Source organism: Stigmatopora argus, chromosome 1, assembly GCF_051989625.1.
Source record: "Stigmatopora argus isolate UIUO_Sarg chromosome 1, RoL_Sarg_1.0, whole genome shotgun sequence".
Taxonomy (NCBI): Eukaryota; Metazoa; Chordata; class Actinopteri; order Syngnathiformes; family Syngnathidae; genus Stigmatopora; species Stigmatopora argus.
In genome coordinates this window covers 18061999-18077156 of record NC_135387.1, presented here as the reverse complement: position 1 = coordinate 18077156, position 15158 = coordinate 18061999, and the positions used below count along the sequence as shown (strand labels likewise).

At 42.3% G+C, this 15158-nt stretch overlaps 2 protein-coding genes across 3 annotated transcripts; one reads left to right on the top strand and one right to left on the bottom strand.

Annotated features, from left to right (window-relative positions):
* The first annotated feature begins 227 nt into the window (after nucleotides 1-227).
* On the top strand, nucleotides 228-5408 carry ical1 (islet cell autoantigen 1-like). The gene is made up of 13 exons (XM_077611242.1): nucleotides 228-380; nucleotides 1051-1082; nucleotides 1166-1319; nucleotides 1424-1496; nucleotides 1585-1708; nucleotides 1775-1973; nucleotides 2046-2171; nucleotides 2267-2365; nucleotides 2432-2514; nucleotides 2900-2946; nucleotides 3253-3531; nucleotides 3603-3698; nucleotides 3774-5408. The coding sequence occupies exons 2-13, from the start codon at nucleotides 1075-1077 to the stop codon at nucleotides 3887-3889; spliced, it is 1404 nt and encodes a 467-aa protein (XP_077467368.1). The 5' UTR covers nucleotides 228-380; nucleotides 1051-1074; the 3' UTR covers nucleotides 3890-5408.
* Nucleotides 5409-5923: 515 nt separating this feature from the next.
* On the bottom strand, nucleotides 5924-14876 carry fam117ba (family with sequence similarity 117 member Ba). Of its 2 annotated transcripts, XM_077605522.1 has the most exons (9): nucleotides 14683-14876; nucleotides 14416-14503; nucleotides 10683-10926; nucleotides 9201-9284; nucleotides 8789-8899; nucleotides 8407-8550; nucleotides 8120-8330; nucleotides 7573-7693; nucleotides 5924-7481 (listed from the first exon to the last, which is right to left on the bottom strand). In XM_077605522.1, exons 3-9 carry the CDS (start codon nucleotides 10701-10703, stop codon nucleotides 7256-7258), a joined length of 918 nt encoding a protein of 305 aa, XP_077461648.1. In that variant the 5' UTR covers nucleotides 10704-10926; nucleotides 14416-14503; nucleotides 14683-14876; the 3' UTR covers nucleotides 5924-7255. The 2 variants fall into 2 exon arrangements, with proteins under 2 accessions (XP_077461648.1, XP_077461640.1); XM_077605514.1 differs by having other exon boundaries at nucleotides 14416-14876.
* Nucleotides 14877-15158: the final 282 nt, after the last annotated feature.

The following is a 15158-nucleotide window of genomic DNA, read 5'->3' as shown; positions in this document are numbered from 1 at the left end:
CATTTATTTATTATTCTGTTCGGGTGGTAGATGTGTAGTATACTAGTGTAATTTTCTTTATACATATCAATATATTTTCAAGTATTGAATGATTATGAAGATGTTTGACGGGCACCGACGCAAAATAGCCGACTAGTGTACCAGAGATCTAGCGTGGTAAATACGCTATCTATGGACATCTGTTTTGTGTACGTCAAGACAAATTTGCATATCCGGTTTCTCTGACTCACGCAACGTGACATGTCGCGAGAAGAGCGAAATCCACCTTCTGTTAGATGCGATCGGCGAAGGATCAATTCAACATTAGAGTACCACTTCTACCACCTCTGCCCTTACTGATGTCGCGCATATAAGGAACGAGTATTTCCTCCGTGTCTATAGTAAGTTGACAAAGTTTCGAACGTAGCAAAACCCCAGTCGTTAACTAGCTAGCCCTTGTGCTAAGAAACAATTTCTGCCAGACGTCAACAACTTAATTAGTTTATTTCGATATTTAGCTGTCGACGTGGCTTTATTATTGTGTGTGTTTTTTATTATCACAATAATGATGTCGGGAGGATGACGTTGTGCTCACTTTTTGTGTCCGTGAGCGTTTGCTCGAAGTGAAAACATGCTTTGACAACCAGCTGTTATCATTGCTCTCTTAGCTGATGCTAAATATTATAAATAAACACATTTTTATGTTGTTGTTTTTTGTATATAACTGCACACGTGTCCATTTTATGAAAACTGAGTTGTGGCAGGACTAAGAACCGATTTGTTTCCTGAAAATCTAAAGAAGAGCAATTGTTCAGTACATATGTATTTGATGGAGTTTTTAAACATTTGTTAATGTTTTAGGTTTAAGAGCAGGCAGTACGTAATACAGAACAGTAATGAAACTGAATGGTTGAATCTCACAAGATTCCTCTTATAGTCCCCATAATTCGAAAGTTATTTTACTTAGAAATAAATATCTACTCTGCTGAACAAACTATTTGGATCTGCACTTTGGTTTCATTGCCGCCAGTAGCACCAATGAGTTAAGCCTCATATATTTTTTACTTGCAGAGTGGAAAAGACTGACACCCAATCATGGATGGGTATGCATCTTCGTCTGCATTTGAGGGCGTCATGATCGTGAATGAAAATTCAGTAGAATAGCGGTAACCCTCTATCCCTCCAGGTTTGTCGGGGAACTCCTTGGTGAGGACAGCTCTGTGGTGGCCCGCATGCAGAAGAAATTCTGGAAGACCAAGCAGGTGTTAATCAAAGCCACTGGGAAGAAAGAGGATGAATATGTCGTGGCCTCAGATGCCGACCTGGATGCCAAGCTCGAGGTATAAAAGGGGTGGGAAGCCAGCCACAGATTACATTTGTTTATAATTCACGTATAACAGGCTGGTTGTCAAAGTCAGCTATCTTTCTCCTTTCCTCCCTGTAGTTCTTCCGCTCAGTCCAGTCCACATGCACAGAGTTGCTCAAGGTGATCGAGAAGTACTTGCATAGGATCACGCGTGAGTCGAAATCCCGACATCTGTAGAGCCTTAGTTCTATTCAAACTTACCAAAGCAAAAGACACTCAAAGCTTTTTTTCCCGTGCAGGTTTATCCCAAGAAGAAAACGAGCTCGGCCTATTCCTGCGCTTCCAAGCCGAGCGTGACCGCACCAAGGCTGGCAACATGATGGAAGCCACCAGCAAGGCTCTCTGCACCTCTGCCAAGAAGAGGTGTGAGAGGGATGAGCATGGCGCGTTATATCGAACATTTCAGTAAATTGTATTTCCACTTCACAGGATGGCGCTCTGTGCACCGCTTAAACGTTTGCACCAGGAAGTGGAGACGTTCCGACGGCGTGCCATTGCAGACACGCTCTTGACAGTCGGACACATGGAGAAGGCCCGTACGGAGTACAGAGGCGCTTTGCTGTGGATGAAAGACGTCTCACAGGAACTTGACCCTGACACGTATAAACAGTTGGAAAAGTTTCGCAAGGTAAACCCGTGTTCCCATTCTGGTTTTCATCTGGAGATGGAGCTTAAGCTGATCGGTTCGGTCTTTTGGCAGGTTCAAGGCCAGGTGAGGTCAACTAAAACCCAATTTGAGAAGCTCAATAATGATGTGTGCCAGAAGGTAGACATGCTAGGTGCCAGTCGCTGCAATATGCTGTCACACTCACTTTGCAACTACCAGGTTTGCTTAACTACTTTATATATATATATTCAGTCCAGTAAAGTGGGAGTGCACTGTGAACGCACACAGTTATTCATGATTCCTTCTCCTCGTAGACCACTCTGCTTCAATTTTGGGAAAAGACAGCCCAGGCCTTGTCTGGCATTCACGATGCCTTCCAGGGACACGTTCCGTACCAGTTCACCACCATCAAGGTGGGGCGATGGTGCTGTGCCAAAATTCCATCGCTTTAGCTTAATTACTTATCCAAACTTTGTCAGGATCTTCGGGACCCACTGGACCAAGTAGGTGCTGTAGAACAAGGAAAGGAAGAAGAGAAAGAACTACAGGGAAACACTGACAGGTGGAGTCACCCACTCACATTAGTTTTTAATCGGAAAAAATAAACACTGCTAGCAAAAATTCCCTCTTAGTGGTCCGTAATCTGATAATGTCTAGTTTTGATTTCAACTCAGGGAGATATGAATTAAGTGAGTATTATGGCTAATATCTGACATTTGCATTTTTTGGAACACCAAAAGATGTGGCAAAATCTCCATGAATTGCCCAAAAAATGATTTTGGTTGCGTTTATGACAATGACATACATGCTATTACTCAGAAACCCCAACTGGAGATGAAATGTCATTTAATCGTGTATGTGAATATTCCAGTGTTGTTCTTAAATATGCATGCTCGAAGCTTATTTAAAATGATCGTTTTCATCATTCTTGTCTTTTTCTTATGCAGTCTAGTGTGCTTGGATGACGAAGCATCAAGAAGTGATGCTGAAACAGGTATGGGACTAATCCTTTGGTGGAAAAAGTTAAACAAGTGGTTGGATCGAAGGTAGCTGGGGTTAATATTTTTTGTCTGGAATTAGGAAAAGACACTTGAACAGAGCAGATAAACAACATAATAATAGACGGCAAAATTCAAATACTCCCTCATGTGCTAGGAGTAACGGTGGTTGTCGCCACAGCAGTGACACAGATAACTTGTATATCAAATCAATTCTCTGGCTGAAATGAAATGTATTGGAGCTCCACTCATTCTGGCTGTATCAGTAACGTACCCACAAATGACTTTTCTTTTACTCCAAGGTGCCTTGTTGGACCCCACCGGCAGTGCGCCAAGAGCCTGTGATGACGACGGTGAGCAGGGTGACATGGCTTTTCTCAAAGACCTGCTCAGCCCTGGCCCGGGGACGATCGACGACTTCACCAGAGAGTGGCAAGACGCATTCGGGCTGTTCGACGCCCCCGTCGACGGGCCGCCGCCACTACAGCAGGGCCATTCTGTCCCGCCGCCGCAGGGCACCTCTCCCAGCCCTACTGGTTTCCTACCTTCCCAGCTACTGGATCAGAGTCTGAGTTCCACAGGTGAGCCGTGGCCCTCCTTCAGGCAGGACACTGACACCACTTCCCACCCTCACCGTGTGTTTGTCCATTAGGCTGGTCGACCCCACCTATGTTCCACGTCCCACCCCTTCAGCCACCTCCTACACACAACCAGTCAGCTACACCGGCCCGAGCTTCCGTAGCCAATGGTAAACTGCAAATGAAGTCATTATTTGTCTAGTAGTCGTGATTTGTTATTAAAATGTGAACTCATGTGGGTGTAGCTACTGCAGGCGGAGCTCGAGATATGTCTGCTTGGTTCAATCTGTTCGCCGACCTAGATCCGCTCTCCAATCCTGATGCAATTGGACGTTCGGCAGACGAGCTCCTCAACGCCTGAACGCCTCCGTGATGATCCAAAAATCATAATTACACACACAGGAAATTAATGACTGTTAACATACTACACCAGAGTTGCAGATGGCTGGTAAATTTACATGGGAAGTTCATTTGGGGACTTGTTCTCATTGGAAATGTGGGAATGGGAATTTTAAGAATTAAAAGGTATCAAGTGGTTATGTAATGCACAGGAATCACATTTAATTGTTTTTGTCGATGCCCACGCTAAATGGGTAGCTCTCCAACCAAGCAAAGGCTCGTAAATTGGAAAATTTATCAGTTACAGTCAGGGTTAGGCAAAGAATAAGTAAATATATTCAGGATTTCTGGAATGCACCAATGTGTGTGAACCAGAAGCAATCAGATCTTCACAAAACAGAGAAATGTGACATTCAAATTTGCATGAAAATACCAACCAGACCACAAGACCACCAGGAAGTGGAGTCCTTACATGGTTTTGCCAGTCCTGTATTACTTAAATTTTTTAATTTCTGCTCTTCTATGAATCAGTAAATGATATAACAAAAAAAAAACATGTTTTTACTCCAGGAGGTCAATGTAGGCAGACCAATTTTTGTGTTTGAGGAGCAGCAGTAGATTTGTTGTAGTAGGAAAATATTTGTGTGTATTCTTCTGTTTTGGTTATACTGTTAGGTTTCACCTGAACCTTTGCAGGTTCCTTTTTGTCTTGTGTGATTGTTTTATTTCAGAGCACTGGTTTAATACCAAAAGATCCCCACACAAGCCACTTCCTATGGCAACCTGGCATTTAAAATAAAAACCTTTAAGACAATAGGTGTGACCAACTGGTTCAGTAACAGCTAATTTAAGTTAAAAAAAAAGACAGTAGGTCAGAGCAGCATTGAAAAAGAATTCGATTCGCCACACTAAAGATGTTGCACATACCTAGGCCTTTTCTGACTGCACCTTGTGTGCCTCTTTTACTGTAAGGGTGTGCCATCACATCACTGAACTTCCCTTGAACTTGGGGAAGCCGTTCAGCTCACGAGCTGCCATTGACAGCGGTCTACGTCCCATCCCAGTTCAAATTGATTGGTTGTACAAGGGCCGCAAGTTAATATTCACAAGCCACCACCTCAAAATACTTGATAAGCTGTGAGCTATGTGTAAATAATGTAATTTTTCATTTAGTGACAATAGACGATCGTCATTTTTGTCCAGAAGAACTAAGAACGTCTTTTGAATGAAGATAAATATGTATAATATGCTGGACTGAATGAATTTGTAATGTTGGGTGGGCAGGACCTGTGGGGAGAAATACTGCATTATTATTATAAATGTATTTTAAATACTTATTATTGTATTATTGTTTTCGCCTGCTATGAGATCACCACTTGTTGCTCCAATCATCGTCAACACTGAAGGTGGTATTTACACTCTCACATGCTTAACATTGTTGACTCTTAATGAATGTATTTATTTTTATCAGCAATTCATTACATCTAGCCTACAGGATTTACAAATGGAATCAGGTAAGAATAAACTGGAGGAAAAAGGTTGGCGTTGTGTGGTTCCTGTTTGGTCATTGTCGTCTTTCTCTTTATTATTATTTTTTTAAATCCCAGAAGTATGATAAAGTAATGTCGCTAAAATGATGGGTTCTTCTTTGTGACAAAGTGTGGAGCGTGGACATAATACGGCCAGTGTCCTCGCAGGTGTGTTGACGATCTACAAACCCGTTGCTGATTGGTTGTAATCGACAGAAATGGCTTGAAGCTGCACTATGAGACCTAGTTTTAAACCCGATTTTGAAAGCCTGAACCTAGCTTGACACCTCCCTGGGCTTGCGTGGGGTTTCTCCGGGGACTCCGGTTTCCTTCCACATCCCCCAAAACTGCAGGGTAGGCTGGTCAAACACTCGCTGAATGAATCGTCTTTTGGGGCCTTGCGATTGGCTGGCAGCCAATTCAGGGTGTCCAGAGTTTGCTGGGACAGGCTCCAGCACCCCCTGCAACCCTTAAGCAATATGGAAAACGAATGAATGAATAAATAAACCCAAAAATTGGAACGTCAATTCTTTCATTTTCTGGAACAAGACAATTTATTTCTTGCTTAATTAAAAAATGGGGAAAAGTATTACAAAAAGAAATTGCATCCAAATCAGGTTGTTGAACATCTTTCAGTGTACATTTTGTCTGTAACACATTCTCATCGTTGAATGTCGACCCGTTGCAGCTTTTGCTTGGTTTCCACTTCAACCTGAGATGGACGATGACATTGTCTAGTCTTAATTGGACTCCAGTCTGATAAATAAATACGTTACTATTCACAAGAATGATAACATGTAATTCACAGTACTCAGTCGCTCAAATAGATGATAAGGGGGTTGAATTGTATATCTGTTTTCCACTCAAATCAGATACATGTCTTTGTCAGCTGATACAATGCGGCGTATATTTACATCCCAGTACATTCCTATGGCAATTAGAAAGTGTTTTAAGAACATCATGAATTGGATCGTTTTGTTGTTGTTGCGTTCTGCAGTTGTTTGTGAAGCTGCAGTCGTTTGCTAACAACGGGAACCGTTATCAGGATTAGGTCAAGGAGTTTTTCTTGTTGCCGTGGTAACCACTGCCATCTGTACTATGGAAACGCGAAGTGGGCGTCTTTGGGCTCAAAAGTCACAAGCGGACCAAAGAGAGAGGATTCAACTCAATATTTGGGCTGCACATAGAAGAACTAGTTCACTGGGGAAAATAGAAGTCGACATAATCATGTTCTAAACTTTTGCACTATTTTCAAAGGTTTATAATTCATATGTATGAATTTTCTTTTTCACATTGCAGTGATCATCACTCCCACTTGAAAGGTTATCTTAGCAAGGGTGTTTTGACTTTTTTTTTTTTAAATATCCTCTGCTTAGCCCAAGAATGTAAAAAAAAAAAAAGGTGACAAAAGGGGGGTGGCAAATCTAGTTTTAGCCTTTAAATACAAACGTACGAATTTGGGTGGCACCGCCCTTTGCAACTAAAGGAGAAAGGTGGAGGCGCTACATCACTTTTGGGAAATGGAGCTCTGTCCTTAAATTATCAGGCACATTTTTCTTCCACCCCTTCAAGTTTTGCTACAATCTGGCAGCACCGTGGCCTTTTTGTAGTAGGAAGGCAATATTTGATAGAAAAAAAAGATATGTCTGCGGAAAGGCGTCATGGTATCATCAGGTAAAACAAATGAAATGCTTCTGCCCTTTTTTGTACAGAATTATACGAAACAAATATGAAAACAACAATGAGACAGGTGATACAGAGGTGAGGCAGTGGGAAGCGTTCGTTCAAACAAAGACATCAGAGATTGAGCATGCTGAAGGCCTTTTTTTTTTTTAAATCTCCGTTTTGGGAGGCGCTCGTCAGAAGCTCTCGGGCTCCTCCAGGAGGCAGGGCTGGGTGGACAGAGGCAACAGCGATGGGGACATACTACGCAGGCCCACCCCGGAGCGAAAATTAAGCTCCGGGGCCGGCAAGAGGGGCTTGAGGATGCTGACGAAGCAGAAGGCCGAGCCGCTGTTGGGGATGAAGTTCACCTTGTTGCGGTCGGGACACAGGAATGGGGGGACTTCCTGCTGAGATTTAGGCCTGAATAACCACACAAACACACATTTGTGGCATTTTAAGCTTTAGCATAGTGACAGAATCCAAAAATAAAAATAGCAGATTTTCTACGTACAGGGAGTCCTCAGACACTTTGACTTTCTCGCAGCCCTCCGGAGGTTCTCTCTTGAACGTGTAGCTGTTGTTGGGTCGCGGAGAGGCGGCGTATTTCGGCAGCGGGGAGTAGGGGCCCAGCTCTGAGAACAAACGGAGGACATTTCAAGTTGAAAAGCCAGTGAGAAGTAGCTGGTTTCACAACTAAAACTTTGGCACAGTGGTACCTCTACTTACAAATGATCGATATTTCACCAAATGTAGCTAATTTCAAGTTGTGTTTTTATGTGCATGTTTACGTATATTTTCTCAGCTGCCAAACGCTTGCCTCCTCCTCCCTGCCTCACTTACCACCAACTTCACTACACTACACACACGCCATTCCATCTTAATGGAAAATGTCTGCATGTCTTATTCATTTTAATGGCTTCATACATCATTATGGGGTAGTATTGGGAACCGTGGACCAGATTAGGGCATTTACATGTAAAATGTGACGCTACTCATGAAAAATTCAGGTTACAGGACCACTTCTTAAATCATTTTTTTTCCAAATCACTCATCATCACCTTTGTCCTCCAAAGGGCTGCCACCCCCAACAGCGTCGTTGAGGACAGTGAGGTAGGAGGGTGAGATGGAGTCGGGGCGGCTGCTGCTGTTGCTGTGGCTACCACTTAAGCCGCCGCCCGAAGGGGTCTGCGTGTCAATGCTGCGGGTGCTGCTGCTGCGCCGCGGGGGGACGGGTGGTGGCGCGCGGTGCCCGTCCGGGACGTCCTGTGGCTGTTACGCCAAATTGTTTATTCAGAATATTAGAGGCGAGGGGAAAAAGAGCACGGCAATGAATGATGTCACCCACAACAATTGTCTCCTCCTTTTCAGGGGTGTCGCGGATGATGATTCGTTCGATCTCCTGGTTGAGACCCTCTACGCTGTTGCGGAAACGAGGAGCGGACGATTTGGATATGGGGATGGGAATCAGTATGGTCTTGGGCAACGGCGCCTGTCACACACACACACGTTAGACATTCTTCAAAGGGTGCAGGAATTAAATTAATGTACAATAATCATGGAACTAATTGTTTTTTCACATTGTTTTTATCAATATCTCATTGGGTAGCATTGTCGGCGATAGATTTCCCATCCATTCTGACTGCCAATGAGATATTTGTGCTCGTCTGTAATTGATTCATAGGATTTTGCACGATTCTGGTGAGGTGACTTCCAATATTATTGATCACCTGCGAAGACATGATGGTGTGGCTGCCATTGAAGGGCGACTTGCGCTCTTTGTCCCTCCGGTGGCGGCTGCTCCGCTTGCTGCGCTGGAGTTGCTGACGCAGCTTGGCAATCTGAAAAATGGTGAGCACGGGCATGTTTTCAATGTGCGTATTAGCCGATCTTCAATTTTGAATTAACAAAAAAAACATTTCTGTGAAATTCGGATTTGAATCTAACAGTCAAGCACAAAGGCTACTGAAGTGCTGACAGGCTCCCATGAGGCATGCTTTTTTTTAAAATTATGGAATTGACACTGATACAGATACAATATTTTTTCCATTTTTTTCATTTTTGATTGCCAGTAGAAAATTGAAATAAGTCAACGTTGCAGTTTATTTTCTTTAGAGTAAAAAAGAGGGTGAGCGAACTGACCTCCTTGAGCTGGTCGGTGCTCCCGCAGGAGGCCGAACGCTTATGAGAGCCTCGCCTCCTCTCATCTGCCCAGGCCCTGGGGGTCTGACACATAACCACGCACACACATACACACAATTATTTAAAAAATACATGTTAGAGTGTGTATACAGCACTCAAATACAGTGGTACCTTGGCTTTAGCTTTTTTTTTTACTGTGGATGATTTAAAAAATATATTTAGATTTTTTTTGTTTTGCATAGTTTTTTTGCCTGCTCAAATAATGCTTAAATATATTTAAGACCCGTTTTACATTGTCGACATTTTATTTCGAGTCTCGTTTAGGTTTGTACAGTGGTACCTCTACATACGAGCTTAATTCGTTCCGGGACTGAGCTCGTATGTCGATATTCTCGTAACTCGAACGAACGTTTCCCATTGAAATGAACTACAAACAAATTAATTCGTTCCAACCCTCTGAAAAAACACCAAAAACAGGATATTAGATTGGATTTTTTTTTAAATTTCTTCTAATTCGCCATCTATTAACAAAGTAACACATAACTAGTGGTTTAATAGTAATAAAATGTGTTTAATAGAACTAAAATTAGACGGATTTCGCGGAGGGCACAGAGAGGGGGGGGCTTTTCCACGGCAACGCACTCGTAACAAAACAAACAAATTTAAATGAACTTGGATTAATATATACAGACACACTCAAACATATGTTTAATGTAACTTTACACAAAACTGAATTCTTTTACATTTTTATACCTTCTCCTGGCCGGGTTAGCTGTTTGCCATGCCTCCACGCTCACGTTCGCTATCAACGGGCTGTTTGCTGTTGTATTACCTTCAAAATATTCCGAAAATGATGCACACAAATGTCCTCACAATAGGATAACGCACGACCACTTGCCAACGAGAAGTAGTCTTGAATTAGCGATCGCTCCCCTAACGGGAGCTAACAGACTAAGGGGGGGAAAAACACGATCAGTGCTCGCAGAGACGTTACAAAAAGGTAGTTTCGACCAGAGATATTACACGAGGAGTTGCGGGGGAGAGAGCCAGTGCCTCCGATGTTCTTATGAGCAGCCAACGAGAAGTAATATACTATACTGCTTGTATTAGCGATTGCTCCGGCATTCGCACTGAGTGACGGAAAAAAAACACTGAAAAAAATGCAACGCTCCGCCCAGTGCTCGTAGATATCTGTTATACACTAAAGAGATGCGGCAAAAAAGACAGTGAGCTAAAATCATAAACAGCCTCTCATTTCTTCGCCACCTGGCTTTCTCGTATCTCGAAATTTTTCTTGTATCTAGAGATTATGATTTGCTCGAAATTTTCCTCGTATCTCGAAATGCTCGTATGTAGAGGTGCTCGTATGTAGAGGTACCACTGTATGTCATTTTTTTGTGGTTTTATGATTCAAAGTTATGCTTTTCTCCTGTTTTACATTGTAAACCAACAAGAAAATTGATGAAAAGTATTTGTATCTACCTGTGTGGCCTTGTCCCTCATGTAGGAAAGGTTTGGTTGCTGGCAGTCGTCCTGAGGCCAACGACCTTCCAGGTGAGCGCCAGCGGTCGCGCCCTGCGAGGGCCACAGCTGGGCGAGATGGTGGGGGGCGGACAGAAGAATGAGGGAAGCTCTGAGGGAGGGTCCGAGGGCGGCCTGGGCGACAGCGGATTTAGGATGAGGCCGCTGGTGATTTGTGAGGAAGAGGAGGGAGAGGAAGGTCGTCCTGGAAACGTAAACATGTCAAAGAGAGGATGAGCCCGCTTAGGAAGTCGCCTGGTACATGGCAGTACCAGATTGATGTTAATCCCTGCCGGCATTAGCACTGTTTACTAAAATGGGTGGCGGGGCAGACCTAAGGGAGAAAGGGAGGGGGGTCATGTCGAGGAGCCTTCTGCTGGACCGACCCCGATAGGAAACCCCTGGCGCTTACAACTTCTCATTGCGTCCACAACTTGACATTTGAAAGGGCAGATGGGCAAAGAGCACATGTTCCGATTGTGGATCTAAATTTGGTCCGGGTCTTTGACCGCTACGTGGACTGTTGCGAGGCAACAGGACAAACAACTTCAGGCTAGTTCATGAGAGTATAAATTCAACACACCCTTGTTAACTCATGGGCTGCCATTGTCAGCATTAGAAGCCCATTCCATTTTGACTGAGAGGGCTGGCAAAATAGGACAGGCTAAAAAAATAAGTTTCATGATTCAATTACACTACTTAACGGACGTCCACTGCCATAATGGGTTGATGGGTTAACAGCTAGCATTTCACAAGTATTAGGGATGGAGATGCAGTGCTAATATGAGCCTTTTCTACTAATGAGCAGAAATGTCCTAAGAACAGTGGGACAAAGTAACAGCCTTATTCTCATGCTAACAAACCAAACAGCATCTAGTAGTGACCTACTTGTATTACTAGTACATTTTGGATTAATATGACATTATTTAATCCTGTATCTGGAGAGAAAATGAACAGCATACTTTTGACTATAAATGTGTATATATATACTGCAGTGGCGGTCCGTGAATTTTCTGGTAGCGCCTTCAGCGAATCAATCCAACCCTCAAAAACTATTTTATGGCTATAAAACCTCTACTGCAGCTACTGTCCAGCTTTTTTTCTTGAAAAGTCTGTCTTGAAAATGGCTTTGACAGTAAACAAATCCATTTCTTCTCCTCCTTCAGCCATTGCGGGTTGACAAAACCGCTATTAAATCAACAACAATATATTTGCTTGTGCAGCTCGCTCCAGATACAGTTTGGTAGCTCTGGCTAGTCCACTCTATCACTGGCCAATCATAGTTGGTGAAAGCGATGACGTATCCCTACGCCTGCGAGAAGAAAATGACGTATCCCTACGCCTGCGAGAAGAAAATTACGTATCCCTACGCCTGCGAGAAGGCCTTGGTGTCACCAAATCGAATTCTAATTGGTTGAAGCAACAGTATTATCAACACTTGTTTAATGCAGCAGAACCTGCACAACTGATTGTGAAGGCCTTGAGGCAGATTTCTGATCCCGGCAACAAATAATGGCTGAAATGTGATTGGTTAAATGCTTCAATATGAAAACACACATCTGGAAGCAGTGAAACCAGGGGGGAAGCAATGAAAGGAAGCTGACAGACAAGTTGGAATTATTTAATAAGTATTCATAGACAAAATATAATTAACATCAGTCTGTGATTCAGATATTTCTTAGGCCAGCAGAGAAGGCCTTGAAGGCCCTGACGGTACACCACTGATATACTGTATTTACTCGCTATAAGCCGCACCCTTAAAATTGTTGAATTTTACAATTTCTCGCGTATAAGCCGCCCCGATTCTCAATTTTCACCTCCATATTTATGGTTTTAATAGGGAGTACAAATATGTTACTTTGAAGGGAAAATGTTAAGAAAAATCATCACACGTGGTATTTTTTAGATACTGTATGAATCAAAAGCATATTATTAGGGTCAACATCATAAATTAAGTTGTCTTTGTAAATGCAAAATATCAAATTATTCAATTTGAAAAAAGAAATGCGTCTATCTTGATGAGAACTCAATGTTTTTAAAGACATAAATTACAATTTTCTTACCAGAAGTTTAAGATGTTGTGGCCAAATTGCTTCTAATGTCGAAATATCTCGATTTGTTCGATGGTTTATATTACTGCAATAGTTGTCACGTTTGAACAAGAAATAAAAAGAAAAAGAATCAAAGCGTAATTTTGTTTTATTTCATAATCACAAATGTATAATCATTTCCTTTCTGTGTTCCGAAAGGGAGCGTGTTGACTAATTCAAAAAGGAAGTAACGTAAACACAACCAGGAAATATGCCAATAGCGCTATACGTGGTGTTCACCAAGTCTCTGGGTGCAATAATAGCATAGACCTTACGTAGGTATCAAGGTTTATATTTTAATGATTGATCGCAAGCCCTTCAACCAGCCATAACTATTGTGATGTGCTGACATGGTAAAATCTACGGCCAGAGCACGTTTAACTACAGTAAAATGGCGGCGCCCCGAGCGAGCAATAGCAGACACAAGTAAGTGTACTCACGTCTAGCCAGTCTGACCATGTTTAACTATGGTAAGATGGCCGTGCCCCAAGCGAGCAGTGACGGGAACGTGAGTTTTTTCACGTTTTATGCAAGATTCGGTTGATCTTTTCCTTGAATTATATTTATAGATGTCAAAATACATTTTGTTTAGCGTTTTATCTTTTTACCTTTTCTTTATTTTGATATAAATGACCGTATATTGCCGCATTGTCTTGCGTCGTGATGTCACGACGGCGCCATTTTGTCGTGACGTCGTCGTCGTCAACTTGCAGTTTCGTGCATGTCGTGTTTTTATGCGCATATAAGCGGCATATTTTTGCCCGACTAAAGCGGCTTATATGTGACTAAATAAGGTATGTGGAAAAAAGCACAGCCAAGTGTTATTTTGCCTCAATTCGATCGATACTTTCCTAACATTATAGCCAAATAATGCATTATTAGCACTGCAGTGATTTCAACGAAATGGAAAAAAAATTCAAATATCCTTCTTACTTTTGCAACCGTTACGCAACACCAATTATGGTTGCAAAGAAATTCCAGTAAAATGTTGTTTTTCACATCAATAAACAAAAAGAATAAAGTTGGTCATCCAATGAAATAAAGTGATCCATCTTAGTTGTTGTTGTTTTTTTACTTTTTTGCATACACTAGAGATTTTCGCATTGTTCTTCCAAGTTTTTCTTTTCCATTAATATAAAGTACTATAAATAAAGTATAAAATTTACTGTATAATTTTTTTTCCTCTAAACCTCTATATTAACTTGTTGCCTGTTACTCATATCTCAATATATACTTGTATAATAACAATAAAAACATCCGATTCAATTCACTATCATTGACAGTTACAGACATCATATCAATTTCAACTGGGATGGCTGGCATTTGGTGATCATGTTTCACTGCCATTGACGGCGTGAGACGTCCAATCCAAATTGCCTGAGTCAAAATGGATTGGACGTCTATCACCGTCAATGGCACTGAAATATGCACATTCACGGCCACTCTTCCCAGTTTACATGAATTGGACTTGCATCCTTGTCAGGTCAGGCAATGAGCAAGGCAAGGACAGCAAATAATTACACAATTCAATTACAACAATATCCAAAATTTCAATAGCTAGTGGTGCATCGATGTTTTATGGACGATTGGGTAGCGTGACTTACCTGCAAAGGTGAGATGTTTTCCACTGGCGTGCAAAGCAACATGGGAGCTCGCCGTCCACCCGACTGATGCTCCAAGCCTTGTGGAATGCTAAAAAGGGTGAAAAACACGAGGATATTCGTGGACATCAAAGGCGAACCAGGGTCAAATTAGAGACGCATGCGGGGTCAAAATAGGCGACGACGCTGCATGGGTGTTTGTGTTTTTTTCTGTCGCGTTTCGGGCGGCTAGCAAGCACCAGCCAAATGATGAAAAAAAAAGCTTTGCACCTGAAGACTAAAAAAGGGACGGGAAAGAAAGACGCCTTTTGCATTGGATGGGGTCCGTGAAATGTCGAAAATTGCCCGAAATGCAACAGAAGGCTTCGATAGAAAAGACAGAAGGGATAGAAAGAGGGAGGGCGGTGATGCTCGACTAGCTTCGATTGGCACGACTGGTGGAGGACCACAGTCAAGTTAGAGGAAATGCGCGTAACTTCCGGCAGTAGCTTGAAAAATAAGGCGTCATGATATAAATATATAAATTCATAACTCTTATAAATAGGGAAATACTTAGCGTGACCTATCAACCAGCATCTACCAATTTTGATATATATTCGACTGGTTTCAGTCGATATAAAAAAATACTAAATGAAAAATAAACAACTTGAGGGCGCACTTGAAAAATGGATATGCAGTATTACATGCATCGTATCAACGACCACCCCCGGATTTAGGGGTTGTCTGAAGCCTTGTCTGCATGTATA

Excerpts from the sequence above, each read along its gene's own strand:
- ical1 (XM_077611242.1), top strand. Across the intron at positions 2,947-3,252 it reads AAGAAGTGATGCTGAAACAG|GTGCCTTGTTGGACCCCACC; the intron begins GTATGGGACTAA and ends TTTTACTCCAAG. Across the intron at positions 3,699-3,773 it reads CCGAGCTTCCGTAGCCAATG|CTACTGCAGGCGGAGCTCGA; the intron begins GTAAACTGCAAA and ends ATGTGGGTGTAG.
- fam117ba (XM_077605514.1), bottom strand. The coding sequence starts at position 10,703 with ATGAGGGACAAGGCCACACAG. Across the intron at positions 8,331-8,406 it reads AAAAGGAGGAGACAATTGTT|CCACAGGACGTCCCGGACGG; the intron begins GTGGGTGACATC and ends TTGGCGTAACAG. Across the intron at positions 7,694-8,119 it reads CAGCCCTTTGGAGGACAAAG|AGCTGGGCCCCTACTCCCCG; the intron begins GTGATGATGAGT and ends GTTTGTTCTCAG.